Source organism: Lagopus muta, chromosome 9, assembly GCF_023343835.1.
Source record: "Lagopus muta isolate bLagMut1 chromosome 9, bLagMut1 primary, whole genome shotgun sequence".
Classification (NCBI taxonomy): domain Eukaryota; kingdom Metazoa; phylum Chordata; class Aves; order Galliformes; family Phasianidae; genus Lagopus; species Lagopus muta.
In genome coordinates, this window is record NC_064441.1 from 405,218 (window position 1) to 428,014 (window position 22,797).

Here is a 22,797-nt window from a genome sequence, read left to right on the forward strand (position 1 = left end):
GGCAATCTGTGGTTGCCCTATGCAGCACCATAGCAACTGCCCAGAATGTCGTGTCAGGTTGGGTCTCTGTGGGTTGCTGTGCTGCAGTGAGGTCAGTGAGGTTTGGTGAGGGATGAGCACAGCGCCCTGCTCCCGTGTGCTGCTGCTCCTGCTGGCATGGGGTGAATTGTATCTCAGTGATTTTGGAACTACCTAGCAGGACCACAAGACTCCATCTTTCCTACTCTCAGCTTTGCCTTCTGTCCTTCACACAGGGCTTTGTATCAAGAGAGCCTGAAACAGACTTTTCCTTCCCCTTCCTTTCTTTAAAAACGGGAGAGGTGGAGTCCTTGTGGCGTGGTTTGCTGCTGAATATGATGCGTTTGTCCCTTCCTCAGTTGTAGGGGTGGCTGCAGTACTGACAGGCTTTCTTGTGCACTGCTTCCCTGTCCTGCACTTGCTTCAGACCGTGCCCTGTTGTAGGAGGCAGTGACGCCGTGGTCCTGCTGGGGGTGTGCTGCAGCTGGGCAGCGCTGCGTGGGGGGCAGGCAGGCAGTAGCTGCAGGTGCTGCTTCTCTTTGTAAAGGACTTGGCCTGGGCATTCTGTGTGTAAGCCTGCACCGTGGCCTGCGAGCCAGGTTAGGTTATTTGGGGATGTAATTCGATGTGTGTTATCGTGTATTCTTTGACATTCCCCCTAAAGCTTTAGATCTGTGCTCTGGGGAGCAGAAAGGTGGTTGTGTTGTGATGTTTCTAACAGCAGCACAGAGATATTGGTAATTGCTTTGTGAGAATTTTTCTTTCCTACTTTGACATGAAAACAAGCATGATGTGGTGGATTCAGAATTGTTTCTCCAAAAGTGAGTGAACGTTTGAAGTAATGTAGCTAAATAGCTGTATGAAAACACTGAAATCCAATGACTTCATACAGAAATTTGGGTAGAAAAGCATTTAATGTATATTCTGTATGTGTTGACAGAACTGCCAGTTGCAAATTCAAAGGGGAATAGAAGAAGCAGGGCAGTAGCTGAGATCTGAGCTGGGTAGATATCGGTGAACAGAGCTGTGTCTGAGTTGTGTCAGAGTTCCCTTAACTCTGACAGTGAGCAAATTCAGATTGTCAAAGTAGTTGCATTGTTCATTCATAGAAGAGCTCATCTAAAACATGCTGCATGCAGGTTACATGCAACTCCATCACATGTTTGGGAGATACTAGCAGAAATCTCTGGCTGTTCCAGTTACACTGTTCAGAGAATGCCTTCCTTACCATTTTGTTTTTCCCAAAGCTTTATGTATATGATCAAGCAAGTTTGCTTTTTTCACTAATTTCTCTCAGTTATCCTAAATATTAAAGCACTTCTGAAGTGTAAGAAAAGCTGATAGCTTTTGGTGGGTTTGTGTGTTTGATGAACAGCGCCCAGTGACTTCCCTGCCGTAGAGCAGAGCGAATGAGTCGCACTTGCAGAGCTCTGCACTGTCTTGATCAGGATGACCTGAAAGGCTGCCTCAGAATTTGTGCATTCTCATCAGAGTCAAAATCCAGAGGAGTTGTCAGTTTCAGAGCGGTTGTAGAGAGGGCAGTATTGTATGCTAGCGCTTGTGCAAAGTCCTGCTCATTTTTTTTGTTGGCTGGTTTTGAAGGAAGAGGGAAGAGGGGAATAAATTCTGGAAGGAAGGAAGTACTGAAGTACGTTTATCTGTTTCAAAGCTGCTCAGAGGCTGAAGGCTGAACTCTGATGAAAGAGACAGGTGATTCCCTGGAGACATGGCTTGTCTCTGTGCTCGTACATCACGCTGAGCTAGCAGGCTGCTTACACACTTGACAGCATGTGTGCTTTGAGAGCAGTGCGCAGGGGAGGCACGTAAAGCTCCTGTTAATTCACAGTGGTGCTGCGTTATGCAACTGCGTGTTAATATTTTGGATAAATACTTTTCAACATGAATTTGTTGTGATCCTCACTGAGACAGAAACATTTTATCATCTGAAGTGTTCTAATTGTAAACTTATTTTGTAGAATGGACTCAAATTATAACCAGATACCTTCGGGAGCAGCTGGCAAAGGTTGCAGAGTTTTATCATGTGACTTCCAGCCAAGGCAGCAGCTCTGTAGTGATGCCTCAAGAGATGGAACAGGCCTTGAAGCAGTGGGAATATAATGAAAAATTGTCCTTTTACATGTTTCAGGTAATACTTTTGGAAATGAATGGATTTTTTTTTATGTCACCATTTTTAGAAAGTTGTGTTTTAGATAATTTTAGATATTACTGGTAATTCATGTTGTAAGACTAGAATAAATTTTAAATGCTAATTTATTTTAGAGATTTGCTAGCCGAAAAAACTTTGATTTGCTTAGCGTGCTTGAGTGCTATTGCAGTAATGTTCTCAATTATTCTCTTTCCTCCTGTATCATCCCATCTTTTAAGGGTGTATTTAACGACAGGCTCTGGTCACAATGGAACAGGAAGCCTTGGGTGTCAGAGCGGTGATCTGGCTGTTGAGCTCCACACATTTTTGCCCACACTTACCTTTGCAGTCTGCCAGGACTGCACCCGGGGTCCTCAGCCTCACAGCCTTCAGCTGGAGAGATCGTGCCTTTGTGTAAGCAGAAGTCCCGATGGACACTGTGACTCAGTGCTGTCTGCGCTCGAGCAGCGGTGCTGGTGGTTCAGGCCTCCAGGGATGAGTGCTGCTTTGCTCCTTGGATAGAAATGATGCTGAGACCTGGGCACAGCTGTCTGCCCACAGGGCTGCCATAAGGGTGTTTGGTAGGGCGGTGTGTGAGGGTCCTGGTAGCTGCTGTGAGCAATGAGAGTTAGACCAGAAATGACATAAAACTTGGACCTACACACTTTCTTTCTCAGCGCTCCCAGCTAACAAGTGGTGTGTTATTTAAAATCCTTTAAGGAAGGAATGCTTGAGAGACACGAGTACTTGACATGGATACTGGATGTTTTGGAAAAAATCAGACCTGCTGATGACGACATTCTTAAGCTGGTGCTGCCGCTCATGTTGCAGGTGCGTGTGTGCTTTAAAGCTGTGTAATTTACACAGTCAACAGAAGCATGACTCATATATTAAATGCTTCCAGGAGCTGTAGTGTTAAAATCAGTGTGAGCGTTTTTACACACGATGTGTGTTTGAAACCTATAGGTGTCATTACAGATTTCACACCTTATGATCCTTCTTAACTGAAATTGGTAGGAAAACTCCTGTTCTGCAACTGGCCCTGCAAAACAGAGGGAATTTTTAAGGGACAAGAGTATAGATTTGCATTTTAGATACTCTTTTGTGATCCTTTCTACTTTGAGCATATTGAATGTTAGATTGTTGATTAAAATGAAGATGTGAAGGAGGCAGTCTGGTAAATAATGTCTTTTTGTTTTAATTTCAGTACTCAGAAGAGTTTGTTCAGTCAGCTTACCTGTCCCGCCGCCTCGCTTATTTCTGTGCCAGGCGCCTGTCGCTGCTGCTGAGCGACGGCCCCAGCCTGGCAGCTGCACATCCTCCTCATGTGATGATTGCTCCAAGTAACCCTCCTCTGGCAGCGCCGAGCCCGACTGCGCCCGGTCCTGTGCTGAGCCCCGTGCAGCTCACCTGCTCAGATTTCCTCTCCTGCCCGCAGCACCGTCCGCTGGTGTACGGGCTGAGTTGTATGCTGCAGGTAGGCCCATGCTTGTTGCTCTTTGTTTTTGAGGCCACGATTGTTGAGTTTATTGGAGAACTGTGTGTCTGGGTCTGACGAGGTGCATAGGCTGTGATTTGAGATGCAGCTGCATCAGGAAAGTGAGAGGACTGTGGACGTGGAGTTAGCAGGAGGAGGAATGCTAGCCACTGCCCGAGGTGTGCTTGTGGAAGCATCTGAGGGTGCTGGTGCTTCGTGTGTCTGTCTGCAGCACTGCCACACGAGGGAGCAGCTCTGCCACAGGAGCGGCCGAACCGTCCCTCCGAAGGAGTGTTGTGGCTGCAGTAGTGCTGAGCAGTGTTCTCATCACCCGTGGACGTGCTCATTCCTGGCAGAACCACCTGTCCTTGCTGGGAGCAGCTGGGCTGAAGACAGCGCCTCACTGACTCCTGCAAGCCTTTGGCGGTTTCCTTGCTTCCTCCAGGTTGTCCTGGGTGCCTGGTGCCACTATGGACAGTTCTGTTTTTGTCAGGGCTACGGAAGCTTTATTGCCTTCACAACCTGCTCAGTTTTCAGAGCTGTGGATCAGAAGAAACTGCTTGCACTTATTGATTGGTGGTGGTAGGTTTGTAAAGAGCATACCAGGGGCGTGCTGGTGATCGTGGGACCACAAAGTCACAGGATGGGCAGTGCAGTGGGACCTTCTGAGATCAGGTAGCTATCCCCCTTGCTTAGGCAAGGTCAGCCAAGGCAGACTGTCCAGGACCATCTCCAGTTGGGTTTTGAGTATCTCCTCCACGTCTCTGGGCACCTTCCTCCAGTGGTGGGCAGCTCCCTGTCACAGGGCTGCTTCTGTCTCACACAGCTTCACAGCTTTGCCTTTAGCAGCCTTACAGCTTTCCTCTGATAACAGCACAGAGGATAATCTTTCTGTTCATCCTGTACTATTTATTTTTTTCCTCCTTGTGTGTGTATGATCTTTGTGTTTTTTCCCCACCCCTTTTTTTTGTACTGCCAGGCGGGTCTGTAGGATGGCCCTGAGGCAGATAAGCTCTCCAGCTTTTTAACAAAGTGTTTTCCTAGGCAATCTTTTTGCTGAACTACTGCTTTGAAGGCCAAATTTGGACCAGGAGAACTTCCAAACAAATTTTGCAGCAGCTTCAAAGATAAAAAATCAATTATATGAAGCAACTTCCATCACTTTAGATGATATTTAAGATCTGATCCAAAAGCACCGAAGCTTTCTGCTTTTGCTCTGCACAGCTCTAGATGCAGCAGGTTAATAGGTATCCAGTGGTAAGCCACTGCAGAAGGACCCTCTTGAAGCCTGTCAATGCAGTGTCTCTCTTTTGAAGTAAATGTTAAGTTTCTGGTGTATTTCAGTGTCTGGTGTTTTAGAACTTGGCAGAAGTATTCATTCTAGTCTCTTGAATTTTAATTTTTCATGTGTAGCTTCTTTCTGAAAGCTGAATACCAACATGACTTCCTTTTTTCTAAGACTCGTTCACATTTCATGGAGAGGATCTGTCTGGGATTAACTTTTGGTGATGTTCTTTGGTGGCATTATAAAGGCAGTAGAAATGAGAATTGAGAGAGCATATATGTAAATACAATTTTTAATAATGAGGGAGGAAAGTAACATAGCAGTTGAATTTCTTCAATGTGTGTGTGGACTTGGCTTTTGTTTCTTTCTCTGTAATTGCCCAAAACGATTCTAGCTCTCTTATTATTGGTACTGTTGGTCTTGTCTATCACGCACTACTTGTGTTCTGTACTGTTGCTTGCAGACTATAACTCTTTGTTGCCCAAGTGCCTTGGTGTGGAATTATTCCACAAATGAAAATAAGAACATTAATCCTGGCTCACCCCTGGATTTACTCCAAGCTGCTCCATCTAGTTTACCTATGCCAGGTGGAAACTCAACATTTAATCAGCAGGTAAACTTTTTTAATGTTGAGATAAATGCGATCTGTTCCGTATCCCAAGAAGTGACTGCGTTCATGACTGCAGCTGTAGGAGTTATTGATGTAGTTATCAATGTAGTTCAACTTCTAAACCAGCATTGTGCAAGTTGCAGTTTGTATGTCAGTCAGATAGTGATTTCTGTGAAAATATCAGTAGTTTTACTTACGTTCAGCTGTTTTCAGTTATTAAACAGAGATTACTTTAAGACGTAAAGTGGCAAATAAGAGGAGGTGTATCGTACCATGTCGTGAGCTGTGACTTTTCACATTGGAAGTTAAATTCAGATTGGAAATAAACTTCTGCTGGGTTTAACTTAAGTAAAAGAAGTTTTATTGTACCAGAAGATTCTTAGCAGATAAAAGCATTTGAACCAAACGTGCTCTAGTTAGTTGTTATCAAATACAGGGAATGTTGTAGAACATCATAAGATACCTTGCTGCTACTGAGGAACCCGTCACAAGCTTGAAATGAAAATTGAGACTTCCTACTGCTAACTAATTAGTAACTGCCTCATTTATAGGTTCGGGCAAGGATCTATGAAGTAGAACAGCAGATAAAACAAAGAGGTCGTGCTGTGGAGGTGCGGTGGTCTTTTGACAAGTGCCAAGAATCAGCTGCAGGTAAGGCAAGACGTAGTGAAGTAAGTGTTGGGAGTCTTAGGGTTAGCATCTGTTCTTTTTCTTTGAGTAGAAGCCTGTTGCACCGTGATTCATTGCAGTAATAGAGCATTTCTCCACCTGCACCTCAGTTCTTGGACTAGCAAAACAACATTAACATGAAAATGTTGGGTAGAAGCTAAGAATTCAGGTTTGGACTTTGTTACCTCTGGCTCCTGGAATAGCTGGATAGGTGAGAAAAAGTTTGTTTTCAGCTTAGAGAGGAGTGAGTAGGAAAGAGACTGGTTGGAAATTTGTATATAGAGCATACAAGTTAGAAAATACGCAGTTACTCTTTGGAGTGAGTACTGGAACTTTTTTTCCATGACAAAAATAAAGAAGTAGGTAGCAGTCAGGCTATGGAGGGTCTGAGTAGCCGCCCACAATGAAATGAACATCAAATGTGATCTGCTGCTCCCCTAATGCCGATAACTGTAGTGTCCAGCGATGCCTGAAGTCCCGCAGTGTCATCCTATTTAAACTTTTTCTTTCCCTTCTGACTCCTGCATCCAGGGGTGACCATCAGCCGAGTTCTGCACACCTTGGAAGTGTTGGATCGACACTGTTTTGACAGATCGGATTCCAGCAATTCCATGGAGACACTGTATCATAAGATTTTCTGGGCAAACCAGAACAAAGATAACCAAGAGGTAATGGCTGTATGCTCTTCTCACTGCCTAATCTGTAGACCGTGGATTTTATTCTTACTTGTGATAACTGCGTGTGCACGTGTATGGAACTGATACAACAGCTGTGTGTTTTCACAGTGTGTTTTTCTCCACTACTATTCAAGATTTCATTTATTAGAAGTAAGCAGCTCTTTGTCATTATAATGTAATTCTTAACTGGATTGTCTCTTGAACGCTGTCCTGAATGAGGTAAAATATCCACACCTTTAACATCTGTTGCAGAAAGTTGTGCATCAGTAGCTTTTAGAATATTTTAGTGTATTTAAAGTTATGTACTTTTATTTTTCCCTGTGCTTCCAGGACTGTGTTCAGAGATCATGAAAATCTTTATCAGAAGTCTTTAACGTTTTTGACTGCGCTCTGCACAGTGCAGCTGGCAGTGTCACTGGGTCTGTGTGTAACATTGGATTTTGAGTTTACTTGGAAATCGTTTGGGGGAAAAGAAGAAGCTTTAACAACACATTAATAAAATAAAATTCCAAGGTGGAAAATACTAGTGGATCTGTCATAGTTGCTGATGTTAATGTTGTAAAAGCTTTTTGGCAAAGTGTTTTATTTAATATACCCATCTTGTTTGTGATGGTATGTTCTTAGTGATTGGTGTTCATAATTTGAGCTTGTGTTGCTCGGAAACGTTGTGTAGTAACTATTAGTCAGTGTTGTACTGACTGCTGAGATCAACACAGTATGTGGGGACAGGGGGATGGGATCTTTGGGAATATTTCTGGAACCGGCAGGTAGGCTGAGAGACAAGGCAGGATTGTGTTTGTATTTCGGGCACACTTAGACTGTGAGAGAGGAAATGCAGCCACCTCATGGCAGCAGCAATGTCAGTAATTTGAGTCATCTGTTCTGGGCCTGGCCTTTCTTGGGCATGAAGGTTCCACGTTTTTTCAAGTTTGATCCCCTGCGGTCTAACTCAAAGCCATAACAATCCCTGAATTGCACGGCACATAGCAGCACTTGGCATGTCATGTAGCTCTGAAACTATTGTGTATGTCTGTGTTGCAATGTTAGCTTCTCTGATAGATTTTGTAATACGCATTTCATCATCACAGTTTTTATTGTGTAGCAGACATAAAATCCTGGTCCACTCTGGCTTTTTTCACTCTTTCATGGACGAAAGGATAACTTGTATGGTTTCTGTATTGAGTTTTAAATCCCTTTGTCATTTCATGCCATGGTCAGATTTGTTCTGTTTTTGTGTCTCTTTCCTTCTTACTTTCTGCTTTTCAGAAGGCTTTTCTAACTTCAACTACAATTGTATTTCCAGAATGTTTCTTCATGCTCCGAAGCACAGTATTGGTAATGCGTGTTCTGAAAGTACAGCGATTGCTCTGTTCTGTTCTTGCTGTCAGTTGTTGGCTATTATTACCCCTTTTTTCTGCTACTTTATGACCTGAAGTTGGGTTGCCTGGAAAACATGCCTGCTGTGGCCCTGAGCAGCACTCTTGAAGCCTTGGTACCAAGCACCTTTATGAGATCTGTCTGATTAATTTACTGCCAGTCTTCTAATGACGTAATCATTTACTCTGAGGTGGAGAATGCTGAGCTGTAATAAAACATGATTGTACAGAACTGGTAATGTCCCTGTGTTTGCAGAAGAGCTGTAGGAGATTGTAGGGAAAGCAGATAAGATTTTATATATATATATACATATATATATGTATGTATACACACACACACATATATATATATGTATATTTTTCTTCTGAGAGAAGAAAACTCTGAATGTTTCAGTAGTACTTCACTGGTTTGGGCCCATTGTAGCTTTGGATGCCCTCTGGGGCAGAGCAGGGCCTCCTGCCAGGCTGTGCTGCAGGCTGCAAATGAGCACGTTCCCACACAAAATCCTGTGTTTCCTTTCTTTTTTTTTTAAACCTACTCTCTTCCCACTTAATGAATTTAGGCTGTTTTTCCTAGGAAGGAAGTGTCATAATTTCAGAGGTCATGTATGTGCTGCCTTCAGATGGCGACCCATGCAAAGCCTGCTGTTCTGTGGATGAGATGTCCTCCCTGGACTCCTGCCTCCTGACACAACCATGCTGCTGACTTCTGAGGGTCACAACAAGAGCAGGGCCAGGGGAGGCAGCAGGGTGATGGGGGACAGGCTGGCTGCCAGGCCGTGGCTGCTTTGTTCCCCTGGGCAGTGCAGAGGCGTTAAGGGGAGGACAGGACCTGCAGGCACTGATGACAGGAGAGCAAAATGAAGAAGAGTGGAGCGAGGGGCTGAGCTGTGGCTGGACAGCGAGTGAATAGCAAACAGCAGTTGTGCTGTGTGTGACAGAGGGCCTGTGAGAAGCCGTGATGGCGAAGCCCCACACTGTGACCGCGCTCAGGGCATCTTGGCCAGCAGTGGTTGTCTGGGCTGTGTGAGCAGCCTGTGCAGGAAAATGCAGGGACACATAAGCACACATAAGCAGTGGGAGGGGTACTGGAGAATGACACTCCATAGCGGAATATTTTAGCTGTTGTTGGATGAATAGAGAAAGCACTTGATTTTTAAGAAGTGATGTTGAATTTCTTGACGTCACTATGGAAAATCTTGAACCTTCCTGGAAATTTGTGCACTTTGTTGTTTTCTAAGTTCAGGTCTCTGAAATGTGTTCAGAGCTTATGTCCACTGTTATGTTTGCAGTCCAGCTGAATTCTTAGAATGTTGAGAGTTGTTTTTTATTTTAGAGTGAAATTATGTTTTTAAACTTGGTTCTCACGAAAGGGCTTGTAACAGATGCCGGGAGTTAATATTTGTCCTTCTGAGATCACTTTGCTGGAAATGAAACAAAAAATCCACCCCCTGTGTCTGTGGGAACAGAGGGCTGGTGGTGCTGCTGGGTTCAGGACAGCAGGAATTTAGCAGTCAGACTGATTCTGCCTGAGGGACCCAATCTGGGTGTGCTGGGACTCAGGATGGGAGGAGAAATGAGATGTACACTGAATTGTCTGAGGAAACAAAATCTATTTCCATAAACACTGAGAAAATAGAGAATATTTGGAGCGTTCTTGCAGTATTGTAAATAATGTGGTTAACATTGGTTCAGCTGCTTGAACTGCTCCGTTAGCTATGAGATGCAGTTTAGTAGCTTGTGGTAGCAATGGTAATGAGAGGATGGTTGGACTTGGTGATCTTGTAGGTCCTTTCCAACTTTGTTGGATTCTATGATTCTATGTTCTGAAGTGTGGCTGGGCAGCTATTGTCACCTTTATGGTTTCAGAAAATTCAGCATAACGTTTCTGCTCACCTTGGCTCCTAAGGGAGTTAGTGCACAGTTTCTCTGGACAGAAACATAAATTCAGTGACTTAAACAACTGGCAGAGCCCTTGGCAAGAGCACACGGCTTGTTTTTTCCTTTTGCACTAGACAGCTTCAGAGCAGTGGCTAATGCTGCTGCTGGGACAGCGTCTGCGTGCCCTGCGGCAGGGAGCCGTGCGCCAGGTCAGTCCCTGAGAGGTGTGAAAGCAGCGAGGGCAGGCGGGGGAACCTCCTGGGCTGAGGTTTGTGCTGGGCAGTGGGCACTGCGCCCGGCATTGCCTGCTCTGTCCCAAAAAGAGGTTCTGCAGCCTGCTGCTCAGCAGTGGCATTGCTGGAGTAGAAGTCAGACTTGTTCCTTGGTAGCAGCATTAAGTTAATAATAAAAGTGAGGACCAGTGGGAAAAGAGCTGAGTTATAAAAAGCAGTTTTAATAATACTTTTGGCTTCCTGTCTCCAAGTATATCAGAATGGTAACACAGGAGAGTACTGAAAGGAAAGTATTAAGCATTACTACTTCTGCTGCTGCATTTTTTTTTTTTAACTGAAAAAACCCCAAGAACTCTTTTCTTGTTCTTCACGGACTGCTCTGCTTACAGGCAGTGATGTGACACCTCTGGTTTTCTCTGAAAGGCTGATGGCTTTCAGAAAGTGATAGCTACCTTCTGTCATAGCTAGACTGGCTGAGCAACGGGTTTGAGTGGGATGATGTCAAGCACACAGCTTCTGTGCCTGAAAGCAGTGGGTTCGGTCCCCAGGCACTGATGTTTATGGCCACTGAGGGTTGAGCACAAGTCCCTTCCAAACCCCCTCATGCGGAGCTCTCTTGGGCAGTGGGATGTGCGTGAGGTATCCAGAACTGGTGAAACCCCGCAGGACGAGGTGCCACCAGCTGTGTTGAGCTCCCCTGTCTGATGCAGCATTTCCTCTTACAGGACGTGAGGTTTGGAGGCAAAGAAGGGGCTCTGTTCCCCTGACCAGCTCTCCTTGAGCTCTGCCTGGCATCTGCCCTGCAGAATGTGGACATTGGGCAGAGCTCAGACCCATCTCACGTCCTCCTGAAATGCTCTGAGTGAAAACACGATCTTGGTGCAGCTCTTCCAGGCAGCAGTTTGCACCCTCTGAAACATGGTCTGCTCTGGGGGCTGGAACATCTGCAGCTGCAGAATCCCAAATTAGATAAATCCAGAACCTGATTATTTCAAGCGGCGCTGCTGACTTGCGTTCTTGGTGTGCTTAATTAAGTAAATGCAATCAGCATCAGAGGGGGAAATCATGAGGTGCTGCCATGGGAGCCGTCAGGGGAGGAGGAAGCGGTGCAGCAGGGCGGCAGCCCGGCCCTCCCACGCTGCTCTGAGCATTGCTGTGGCTGCTTCTGAGGCCCTGCGAGCAGCACACTGCTGCCTGTGCTCAGCATGCAGCCAGCACTGGAGCTTCCAGCACTGTGCAGAGCCGTGCCGTGTGGTCAGCTGCTTCAGCTGCACTTTCCTCAGCCTCTCAGCTGCAGCCCATGGCCCATGTTCCATGACCTTGGTGTAGGTGGAGTTTTGGTGATGACACCTTGCCAACACAGGTCTGTATGAGTGGGTTTCAGTATCACCTGTATGCTGAGAACTGGCTTTACTGCTGTGTGTGCCAGTTCCCAAGTACCGAAATCACCAATTTGAAGCATGTATGAGGTGTGTGGGTGCAGCTCTTGGCTGGACGAATACCCCGATGTTTTCTGTGTACATACAGAACTTGGGAATCCGCACTGTAATTTTGAAGGCGAATGATCACTTACAGCCATCCGTCAGCAATGGGTTCCCTTGGAAACAAGTGCTTCTGCCAGAGCCAGCAGGCATTGCAGACTTCGAAGCTGTCCCCGTCTTCCCCCTCAAAAATGCAAAAGCATGATAACATGGCAAAGCACGGCTGGTGTGTAGCATAGCTCTTACAAAATATGGGTTGTCTAAATGTGGATATGTACTGTTCTTAAAAACGTCTGTTAGGAAGGCGCAGGTGGGAGGTAAGATGAGCAGTTTGGTTGGGAGCTTTCTGACTTTGGTTGTTTGATCCTCATGCCTTCAGTGGTTGTGGTGTTTTGGGGTTTGTTTTGTGTGTGTGTGTGTGTAGGTGGGGTACTGGTAATGATCTGGAAGCCAATGGAGGAGGCCTGGAATAATTTGTGCAAGGAAGCCATGAACTTGGTGTAATAGCTGTGGTTGAGAGATTCTGTGGATATTTTTCCTATTTTGCCCTTTTCTTGTGAAGTGACATTATGTTACAAGACAGTTTAGATTTGATTCTCAGCAGTGAGAAAATAGTGATTTTCCTCTTTTGCTTCTAGATCATATTAGAAAATAATATGAATGAAACACCCCTGTGTATCCAGTAGTAGTAAAGAGCAAAACCTGCTTTCTTTCTCCATCCATCAGAAAGCCCTTGCTCAGAGTTAAGCCTACTGGCTGTATATGTGAGATGCCATTCTGTCTCTGTTCTGCACAGGCAGCCCCCAGCGACGAGGCCGTGGTGATGCTGCTGTGTGAGTGGGCCGTGAGCTGCAAGCGGTCTGGGAAGCACCGGGCCATGGTGGTGGCCAAACTCCTGGAGAAAAGGCAAGCAGAAATTGAAGCAGAAGTAAGTCCTGTCTCTATCTGGAATAGCATGAACAGTACAACTAAAAAAGCAAGGATATTTCTAAGGAAAGATTGCCTTAATCTCTGTCCTTTGCAAAACAAGGTAAATTTGATTATACTTGGAGCACTGGAGATTTTCTCATTGATTTACAGTTTTGGATGGCATCTGTGAGCCCTTGTGAGCCCTGTGTGTCCGTGAGCTGCTTGCCCAGCTGCTGGGATGCTGCCTTGAGGGAGCTCTGTGGGGCGCAGGGCGGCTCTGTGCTCCCACTTGGAGGCTCTGGGACGGCTCCAGACTCGGGGTTTATTTTGAGGCCTAGCTGCAGTGTGACTTGTATCTCACATTGTGTAGAACTGCCTTCTTTTTTAGGAGAAGTGAAAATGTTGCATTGGAGAGCAAAACACTGTAGTGGCATTGTTACGAAAACTTGTGTCTGTCTGTTGTGGTCAGTGACCACGCTGCATCCTGCAGGAGCCAACACCTCCCCTGCTGCATCCCCATGGTGCTCAGCTCCATGCTGAGTGCACAGCAATGACTGTGCTGCTGCCGCCCTGGAGGGGCTTCAGGAGGAGGCATTGGCCCTGGTTGGTACTGTGCTGTCATTTGCACAAGTAGGAGGAGCTACTTTTTGCCTTTGCTTTTGAACTGGAAGTTCTGGATCTTAATTTTTTTGCTTTTATGTGAGAGCACATCACTGCAGAAGGTGCGTTAAGAGGCACGCCTCAGCAAGCCATCCAAAGTGATAAAAAAAACCACCGCACTTCAGAAGTGACTAAACTGAGTAGGGGAAAAAAAGTCATTCTAGATCAAGACTGGGTTTTATGAAAAGATGGGAAACAATCACACTATAGTTACTTCACGTGTAAGTTTTGGAACTCTGCATGTCTGTGCATAGACGCACGCTTTTTTATTTATTTAACTCTGCAGAGATGTGGTGAATCTGAAGTCCTGGATGAAAAGGAATCTCTGTCTTCGGCCTCCTTGACAAGTTCCAGTCTTCCTGTTTTCCAGAATGTCCTGCTGAGGTTTTTGGATACACAGGCTCCCTCACTGTGTGAGTATTAACTCATCCCAAGAAGGTCAGAAACAGCTGGTGTGCCCCTGACTGCTGGAGTTACTGCCTGGTTGTGGCAGGTGTTTTGGTTTCTGTCATGATCTGCTCCATTCTCTTAAGCACTTATTTTTTAAAATTTCCTGCCTTGTTATAGGCTCTTCATGATCCTTTTTTTTTTCCTTTCTTATTTCACAAAATGAAAATTGGAAGAAGCAATACGTATTTCTGTTTAGGCCTTACAAGATCTGGGGAAATTACTGGCACTATATGCGTAGCTAACATCAAATGCTCGCATTTTTGACAAGTTGTAGTGGAAGTGCTGGCTCACAGCCTGAAGCAGTGATGGAGCACCTGGTGGGAAGGCAGGGTCTGCCCAGGAGAGCTCAGGTGCATGCAGTACACCTGAGTGACTGGAAGGGCTGGAGCCACGATCCACCCCTTCTCAGACCTCATTTAAGGGTTGGCAGTGGAGGCCAGGTGTCTCTTATTGGAGATCCCTGACTACTTGAGGACTTTCAAAGGTGAGGAACTTTTTTTCCTTTGTTTCTTCATCTGTGGCTGCTGTCTCTGGATTCTTTCTTTTTTGCTGCAGCCAAAGACCTTGCCACCTTGCTATAATGGGATCGTTATAGCTTTACTCTACTGCACATTCATAGTGAGCATTGCACACAAGCAACAAAGTTGTAAGCTGTTAGCTGACAGATAGGTGGGCTGAGTAAAGGGTCTTTGTTGTAGGTTGCTCTAAGAAATGCACTAGTCTAATAAAACCATATGTTGTTGTAGCCTGTGTTTCTCATATCTTTAGTACTAGAGATGAGCGCTTTTTTTTCTGGTGCCCTTACATTGAAGTGGGTTTTAAGTGGTTTGAAACATGATGATGAGAACTCTCAACATCTGAGGAAGGAGAAACACCTGAAGAAGTTTTTGGAGACTTTGGAGTGTTGGTGTTGCTCTATTTTGGTGTCAGCAGTGACTCAAGTTTTACTAAACCATGCAAGCTATTTATGTTATTTAGACTTGAGTTTCTGATTTCCTTGTTTCAGATGTGGTCTTATCCTTCTCCACGTGGGCATCTCTGTGGGACAGGGCGGGGAGAAGCGCTGAGCAATGGTTTATCTGCTTGAAATGTTCCTTGGGATTTTTCGTGACAGAACTAATTTTGTTGAGGGATGCTGTTTTTGTGGAGCTTGAGCTTCCGTGTCTCTAAGCCTGAAAAGCACGACTGCTGTATTTTGGCTGAGGGCTCAGCACTTAGTGCACAGGTGTGGTTTTGTGATGTCTTTGTGCCAGTTCCAGCAGCTTGCTGTGCAGCTCAGGGCAGGGGAGGTTTGGATTAGAACTGCTGTATTTGTGGGCTCAGCATTGCAAGTTCTGTAGTGCAGAGTAGTAGGAGCTTCAAAAATAGGGGCAGAAAGCAGGTTAGGGTGAAAATTGAAAGAACATCTCTGTTTTCTGTGGGGGAAACACTAAAGTAGTTCTAACTGCTTATCTGTAAATTGCCTTCCAGTTTGACAACAAATGAAGATTCTAAATAGAAAATGTGTTATATATTGAATTAGTTTGAACTCGTACTGCATAACTGACTTCTAAGTGTATTTTGATTTGAATTTGGTGGCTCAATAGCTGGAGGTTTTGTTGCCAGGTAAAGTTGTGGTATGCAGCTGTTTTCTGTTAACTGTGTTACTGCAAACCTTCCTTTGTTACAGAACAAGTCAAATTAAATATAGCTAGGACAAATGAGAACTTAATTAAAAAAATACATAGCATTTTGCTTTTAATGGGCAAAATATCAGGCAGTTTCTAATACGCTCTTTCCTGATGTTTGCGATAACACTTAGTGGATAAGTTGAAGTACGCAGAATGAATTCCTTGAAAATACTTTAAAAGCTTTTCCATTAAAAATGTAAAAGCATTGTCAAAAAACAGTGAAATCTACCCTTGTAATAGAATTTTGGAGCAGAAGGACAGAGTTGCCTGTTATAATCCAGAGCTTCACAATAATTTTTCTGCACCTAAGGGATGTCCTTACCCTCTCTTCCCGTCCCTCTTTTTATCTGTCTGTTTATTTATTCAATTTGTCTTTGAACTGCTGACCAATGGCAGCTGCAGCGGGCACAGATGGGGTGGGATGCTGTGGCACCTGCTGCCTTTGGAGTTCTGGCACGTGCCTCCAGCTGACAGCAAAGCAGAGCCACGCTGCTTGTGTGCCAGTAGGTGGGAAATGGTTTGTTCTGTGGAGGCACAGATAATCCGTCCAGGACACCCAAGCCACTTTTATCAGACCTCTCAACCTTTAGCACGTGAACTTGCTGGGATTTGCATGTTGGGTGGCTAAGAACCAGGTATTTCCATGTTGGAGTTACAGTCCTGTTTTTTCTGGTTTTTGGCTAGCTGACCCAAATAGCGACCATGAGAAGACAGAGTTTGTGAATTTGGTGCTGCTGTTTTCTGAATTCACTCGACATGATGTTTTCTCTCATGATGCATACATGTGCACTTTAATATCGCGTGGAGACTTGTCAATTACTGCAACTACGAGACCACGTTCACCTAATGGGGAAGCTGTGGATGAGCGCTATTCTAAGGATAATGATGTTAAAATAGAGGTAATGCTTCATGTTGTTTCTCCCACGTTCAGTACTTGATTTCATAAAATGTGGATTTTCACCAAGGTATTTCAGATACAGGTTTTCTTTTTAACTTATTTTTAATCTCCCTTTGTCTGGCCTTCTATCTCTGACTGGAAGTGGACTGGAAGTGATCCTTTGGCTGTGTTTTTGTGTGTAACTTAAGTATTGCTGTTTTAGTGAAAATATACTGAGCTAAATAACTCTGGACAAACAAAAATGCATGATGTTGGCTTCTGAATCTAGCAGTGAAGAAACTTACGTGCAGGTAAGCTCTAATGAGGAGGAAGGAGAGCTTTTCGCAGGAGTCTGGAGGAAGCTGTGCTCAGGAGCTCGCTGTGTGCTGAACAGCCACAGATGTCCATACGAACTGGGTCATAAAGCAAATCCTTGTGACTCCAGTGTGCACAGTTCGTGTGCAGTCCTCAGTCTTCCATCAGATGAGCGTTTCTCCATCTTTGCTAAAACGAGTGAAAAAAGAAGGCACCTTTAAGCTGCAGAACGTGGGCTACATTTGGACTTGGATGATGAGACTCAGCCCTCTGTGCTTCTCCCAGTGCCTGTGGAGCTGGCGGCCAGCTAAAGCTTCTCTCATCTTTACCTTTCATTCCTTTTATACATCTCTTACATAGGGCTCGGGGCCAAACTTGCCCTAGGATGTTGGGGTTGTCCAAGTAAACCTTGCAGGCGCGAGAGTCCCGTTCTGTAGGTGTCCCTGGGAGCAGAACTACTTGCAGGGATATGCTGTAAACCTTTGTTTCTCCTTCAGCCCCTTCTCCCTTCTACTGCTTTATGGATTTAGGCTTGAGAAGTACTTCTGTGAATCAAAAGGCAGTATGTGAAAGCTTCCAACCATCACTACTTTTTTCTTATTTAAATAGGTGAAATGCTTGGGTTTACCTGGGACCAGTTAAATAGGTCATCAGTACAGTGTGACTGATGCTTGTTTCTCTCTCTGACAATTCTTAGGATCACAGCATTATGGAGCACATGGGCACTGACTCAGGACCCACCAGTATCTTTGATGATGTAGACAAGGGTGACTTTAAGGCAGATTTTGGTTCAGAATTTCCAGTAGGTTTAACTTTTGGCTTTCCGCATGCCTTTGGTGCTTGTGTTTGCTGCCTGCTGTTGTCACCAGGAACGTTCTGTGCCCCTCGTGCTGCCTGGCTGCTTCCACCAAGAGCCAGTGCTGTCGGCGCCTGCTGTGTTCTGCCAGTGCATCGCCTCTGTTCTGTGCATCTGCACTGTGTGGCAGCGCATGGCTTTTCTGTGCAGCCCCTTGTTGTGCATGTACATGCAGATGCACACTAATGCTCCTTCCCTTCTCTCTGCCCACTTGCTGGATACTGGACACACTGTGTGCGCTTGGCATCTGCCATAGTAATGGTTTCATGCCTGCCTGCTGCAGTGTCTTTTGTCCTCCATCGCCTCCCACTTCACCCTGTTCGTTGTATTCCCTCTGGATTTTCTCATTTCTGTATCCCAACTGTTTATGTGTAGAAATTGCTCTGAACTGTAATGTTTTGGTTATTTCTTCCCTCATGGAACACTTCTAGTTTAAAACCTGTCTGATAACAATGAGATTCACGTAGAAATATAACTTGTATATGTAGCTGCTTACATTTCAGCACAGATTACCATTGCCCTTGTTTTGTCTATCTCTGAAAAAAAGCTCAGATGCTTATAAATAATCTTGTCTTTGGAATTGTTGAATTTAAAAAGTTAGAGGTTACTTATCTCAAACATTTGTTTTACATGACTTAGATTTTTTCTCCGATGCCTGGGGAGTCCTGTGAGAACATGAACTCTTCTTTAGACAGAAGAATTTCGGTTGCCAGTGAGAAGTCAGTCAAGAGGGAAGGGCTCAGAGAAGTGATTTTTCCATCCAACTACGACCTCCTTCGTCATCTGCAATACGCGACGCATTTCCCAATACCTCTGGTGAGTGAATTCTGGTTGGGCACAGAGCAGTGTTGGCTGTTGTGATGGCAAATAAAAGCACTTGAAGGAAGAAGTGTTCACTATGTGCAGGGAGCAGAGCCAGCTTCATTCGAGGGCTCCCAATCAGCTCTCGTGAGGCTGCTCCTGCTGCGCGTGCCTGCTGTGTGCTGCAGGATGTGCAACGTGCAGGAGCTTCATCTTACCAAAGGAAAACGTGCTCCTGGACAAGTGCCTGAGCAGTAGTGATTTATGCTAACCCAGCAGAGAAGGGAGATGGTACTACATTGCCAGTGCCACATTCCAGGGTTTGATGGAGGTTTGCTCAATAGAAAATCTGATCTAGTAGTTGGACTAACGGATGAATACTGAAATATCTGAAGTGTGATGGATGGAATGGTGCTATTTCCTTCCTCCCACTTCCTCTTGTTTGTAGTATGGCTTTTGGGCTGCTTCTGTTACTCTGTTGGCCTGGGACCTCATGGGAACTGCAGAGAACTCCGTGAGCAGCGTTCCAGATCCCAAACCCTCGTTTGGTTGATTTTTAGATATTTATTTACGTAACGATACTGCATGTTTGCTGCAGTACTGGGCAGAGGGCCCCAGGCTGAGCGGGCAGGAAGTGGAGTGTCTGCTCAAACTGTTCTGGCTTTGTTTAGAAACAACAATGGTAATTGTTAAGCAGTGTTGAATCCTACCAGTACAGGAGGTGTCAGCTGGTGTGTGATGTGATTCCTCCTGGCCTCCCGCCTTCCTTGCTTTAATTTTGGGTTGCTACAGGTGATTTGTTTTCATGAGAATATTGAATCAGCTGTTTCTTTTCAGGCCGGTTTTAAGTGCTTGCTTGAAGTCTGATTTATGTCTTGCACCATGTAAGTTAGTTATTTTTGTTTCTGCCGAAGTTTTGGTCAGAAGGAGTTAATCCTGGCAGTTTGACTTTGAGCAAATTGTTTTTTCACTGTGATTATCATCCATTCTATAAATACGTTATTTGTGGAAGTGCTTGTAAAAAATAAATAAAAATAATAGTGTGTGTGTGTATACATATATACATAAATGCTTTTAGTTACTGCTTTATAAATTTTTATGAATACAAGCAAAGACCACACAGTGAGTATTTCTGCTTACTCTTTATTCTCATTTTACAGTTGCCTTGAATCTTCTGTACTCACATGTTGCTGGCTTTTAAGTTCAGTGCAGTAGCATCACAGGAGGGCAGTGGAACTTGACAAGAACAGAAGGTTTATTTATGGGAATTACGGGTGAGATGTAAGCAGATGCAATAGTTTGTTAATCAGTGGAGCTTAACACTGCGTTCTAGATTGAGTAATGCCCTTTAAAATGCCTTTGGGTTAATTGTGTCTGTGAGAAGCTTTGCAGGCCATGAGCTGCTATTTGGAAACAGATCTTTACTTCATTCCACCAAGCTCTTCAATCTATTAAGAATACAATATTTTACTTAGGGAGAGCCCAAAGTATTTACCATAAATACTAAGAATGTATATTTGGGTGTGTCTCAACGAGCTTTATTACACATTATTGCTGACTGTTCATAGGTTGGTGCTGATAGCTGCAGTATTTCCAAAAAGCAACACCGAGTGCTTTGCTGGTTTGGTGATGTGAGTCTTCTCATCCATCCAGTGGTAATGTTGGTGGTAGCAGCTGTTTCCAGTTCCACAATGGCTGTTCAGGTTATGTGTTTGCACATCTTTTCTGGGTACTTTAGAATCAGTACATTTGCACCCGCTGCTCGCTTTGGTGCTGTGCCTCTTCATCTGTGGAAGCCTTTGCCTGTTTGGATGCCACAAAAGCCTCATTAACTTTCAGTCTGAATACACTGGAAAGACGATAATACAGAATTGGGTCAAAACAGAGGTTTGATACTGCAAAGAGCAAGGTAGATTCTTTCGCTTGAAAGAGAGTTTGCTTCAGAGAGCAGCTGGTTATGGTGTCACTCTGGCTCAGAGTGTAAGGGATGCGAACGACGTGGTAGGGAAGGAAGCACAGCAGGTAGGCTGCTGTTAGCAGCAGTATGCTCACCAGGGCTTTCTTCACATTGGGGTAGCTCTCGCTGTATTTGTTTTGGTAGAGCTGTCTGACAACGAGGAAATTGGAAATGAGTATCAGGGCTGAAAAATTCAGGAATATTGCTGTGCACACAAAGTTAGTAAACACGTGCCAGTCTCTCCCAAATTTTGTTTTGAGATCGATGCACCTTGCGTTAGGTCTTTCTTCAGTGGTTTTTATTGGAATAGCCATGTTAGGCACTGTTATAAGGAGAACCATTGTCCATACGACTGCAGACAAAACCTTGGCAAATCCAGGCTCTTGAATGCGATAGATCTTAGAGCTGTGCGTGAGCTGAAGGTAACGATCCATGCTTACAAATCCCAGGAATATAATTGATAAATACATGTTCAGGTAGATGAGACAGGCTGTCACTTGGCAGTGGAATATCTGCAGTTTCCAGGGCGCAACGCCTAGGTCAACTGTTATCTTTACTGGCAACGCCAAAGTCAGCAAGAAGTCTGCAGTTAGGAGGTTGGTTAAGTAGATGCTCATACACTTCTGCTTCTGACCTTTTCGTGTGAATGCCCACAGCGCAAAACAGCTCCCCAGGAAACCCGTAAGAAAGATCAAGTAGTAAAAATAGGTGAAAGGTTCTAGTTCTGTTTTGATGTAGCATTGTGAAGCATTGTTTGGCATTGTGAACTTCTTGTGTGCTTTGCTGGCTGGAGAGATCAAGAACCTACGAGAAACAGCCGAGAAGACATCAGCTTTTCTGAGCAATATTCATTGTTCTCTGAGAGTTTTGTGTGTGTGATTTCATGAGAAGATGCAGTCAGGACAAAATATGCGTTTTTCTCATCCTGCTTCACAAATGTTTGAGAGAGCTTTTTTCTCCTGTCAGAAATGTTTGGGAATGCATAGGATTTGTTCTTGGAAGCATATAGACTTCTTCTCAGCAGTGTTTCCACAAGAGCAGTCTTTCAGGTTGCGTGCGAGGCTCAGGAAAAAAAAGCAAACCCACAAAAGCTATGAAACCGCTTCAGGTTAAGCGTCTGGTTAAAGACGGTCGCACGAAACTTTGCAGCTTTAGGGCAGGTGAAGCTGCATTTAAAAATGAAGGGTAATGTTGTAGCAATCTCGCTTTAGGAAAGTATATTAGAAGTTTTGAGGTTAGTGCCCTGTCAAGCCAACGTGCAATGCGTTGGCTGGATGGCCGGGCAGTTCTCAGTTCTACGTTTTTGCTGTCTCTTTCACCTGAGCAGAGGGTAAAGGAATTGCAGATTTAAATCAAGCCTTTTAAAAAAAGGCATGTTTTGGAAACAGCTGCTATCAAATAACTTTGTTTGCCTTGTTTTTAGGCTTCACTAGAAATTAGAGGGAAGGAAAGTAGAAATTGTGCTATTTTAACTAAATCTGCTACTCAGCAACCACACTTTTTTGTTTGCTACGCTGACGGACTGCAGCACAGTGTCAGCTACACAGGAGGTACGCTAGAGTTCCTTGGGATGAAGGGCACCTCAAATAGCCTAAATCTGCATCAGTTTTTATAGCACTACATTATTCTGATTGTCTAATGCACAAGTGAAGTGCTGCATTTTCACACTTGCTTTCTGCTGTAAATCGCATATCCAGATGAACGTAATTTGTGTTTCAGTAAATACAATTGACTGCAGATACTTGTAGAGTGGTTTAAAATGCCTAGAAAGGCATTGCCTTTCTAGCTGGTCTCTGCTGTCTTGAAGATGTACCCTTTCACAGCGGGTTTGGGCACAGGCAGTGCTGCCCAGCCCAGGCTCAGGGCTGGCGTCCCCCTGCACAGGCAGTGCTCCCTGGCTCCGACGTGCGCGCTGTGCTGGGTGCTGCTGACAGCTGGGCTCCTGGGCCTGCTGTGCCTGCACTCTGCACGGCTGGACTTCAAGCCCTGGGTTTACCGAGGTGTAGGCAGAGGGAAGCAGACAAGGACTGACAAGCACGTACCTGTCTTAGGGCCCTGGGAGGATCCGGAGCAGCAGTCTGTTAGCATTTGGTGTCTCTCAGCATGTTTTCTCATGGTGCAAGAGCAGGTTAATGTTTTCCCCTTGCTGTCTCTGCTGTTTTTTTTTAACATGTCTGTGGTTTTTAAATGCTCTGGCTGACGCAATTAAAACCAGCGTTCAAGCAACCGAGGCACATGAAAGTTACCTGGAGAAGTGACAGCAGGATGTGAGCCCCCGTGGAGCTGCCCTCTGGTGCTGTGGTTGTTCCTTTCCTACAGTGCAGGCAGGGGATGCACGGGGATGGGGAGCCCAGTGGGGGCAGCTGGGGGAGCACCGTGTGACCTGGGGGGGGAGGTACTTCTATTAGGAGTTAAAACCTTTAGAGGTTTGCCAGGCACTACTAAAACA

General features: G+C 45.0%; 2 protein-coding genes across 16 annotated transcripts in view; one reads left to right on the forward strand and one right to left on the reverse strand.

Annotated features, from left to right (window-relative positions):
• The window catches only part of MED12L (mediator complex subunit 12L), a 102,404-nt gene that overhangs the window by 7,457 nt on the left and 72,150 nt on the right, over nt 1–22,797 (forward strand). For 13 of the 15 annotated variants that reach the window (XM_048955504.1, XM_048955507.1, XM_048955508.1 and 10 more), the window contains 11 exons: nt 1,995–2,164; nt 2,885–2,995; nt 3,372–3,641; nt 5,390–5,539; nt 6,088–6,187; nt 6,737–6,873; nt 12,650–12,781; nt 13,709–13,835; nt 16,227–16,441; nt 17,432–17,536; nt 18,230–18,406. In XM_048955504.1, the coding sequence (XP_048811461.1) occupies nt 1,995–2,164; nt 2,885–2,995; nt 3,372–3,641; nt 5,390–5,539; nt 6,088–6,187; nt 6,737–6,873; nt 12,650–12,781; nt 13,709–13,835; nt 16,227–16,441; nt 17,432–17,536; nt 18,230–18,406 (1,694 nt within the window). The remainder of the gene's footprint in view (nt 1–1,994; nt 2,165–2,884; nt 2,996–3,371; nt 3,642–5,389; nt 5,540–6,087; nt 6,188–6,736; nt 6,874–12,649; nt 12,782–13,708; nt 13,836–16,226; nt 16,442–17,431; nt 17,537–18,229; nt 18,407–22,797) is intronic. The other 2 variants (XM_048955512.1, XM_048955515.1) reach the window with 1 other exon arrangement.
• GPR171 (G protein-coupled receptor 171) lies at nt 18,432–22,666 on the reverse strand. The gene is made up of 2 exons (XM_048955532.1): nt 22,391–22,666; nt 18,432–21,152 (listed from the first exon to the last, which is right to left on the reverse strand). The coding sequence occupies exon 2, from the start codon at nt 21,107–21,109 to the stop codon at nt 20,132–20,134; it is 978 nt and encodes a 325-aa protein (XP_048811489.1). The 5' UTR covers nt 21,110–21,152; nt 22,391–22,666; the 3' UTR covers nt 18,432–20,131.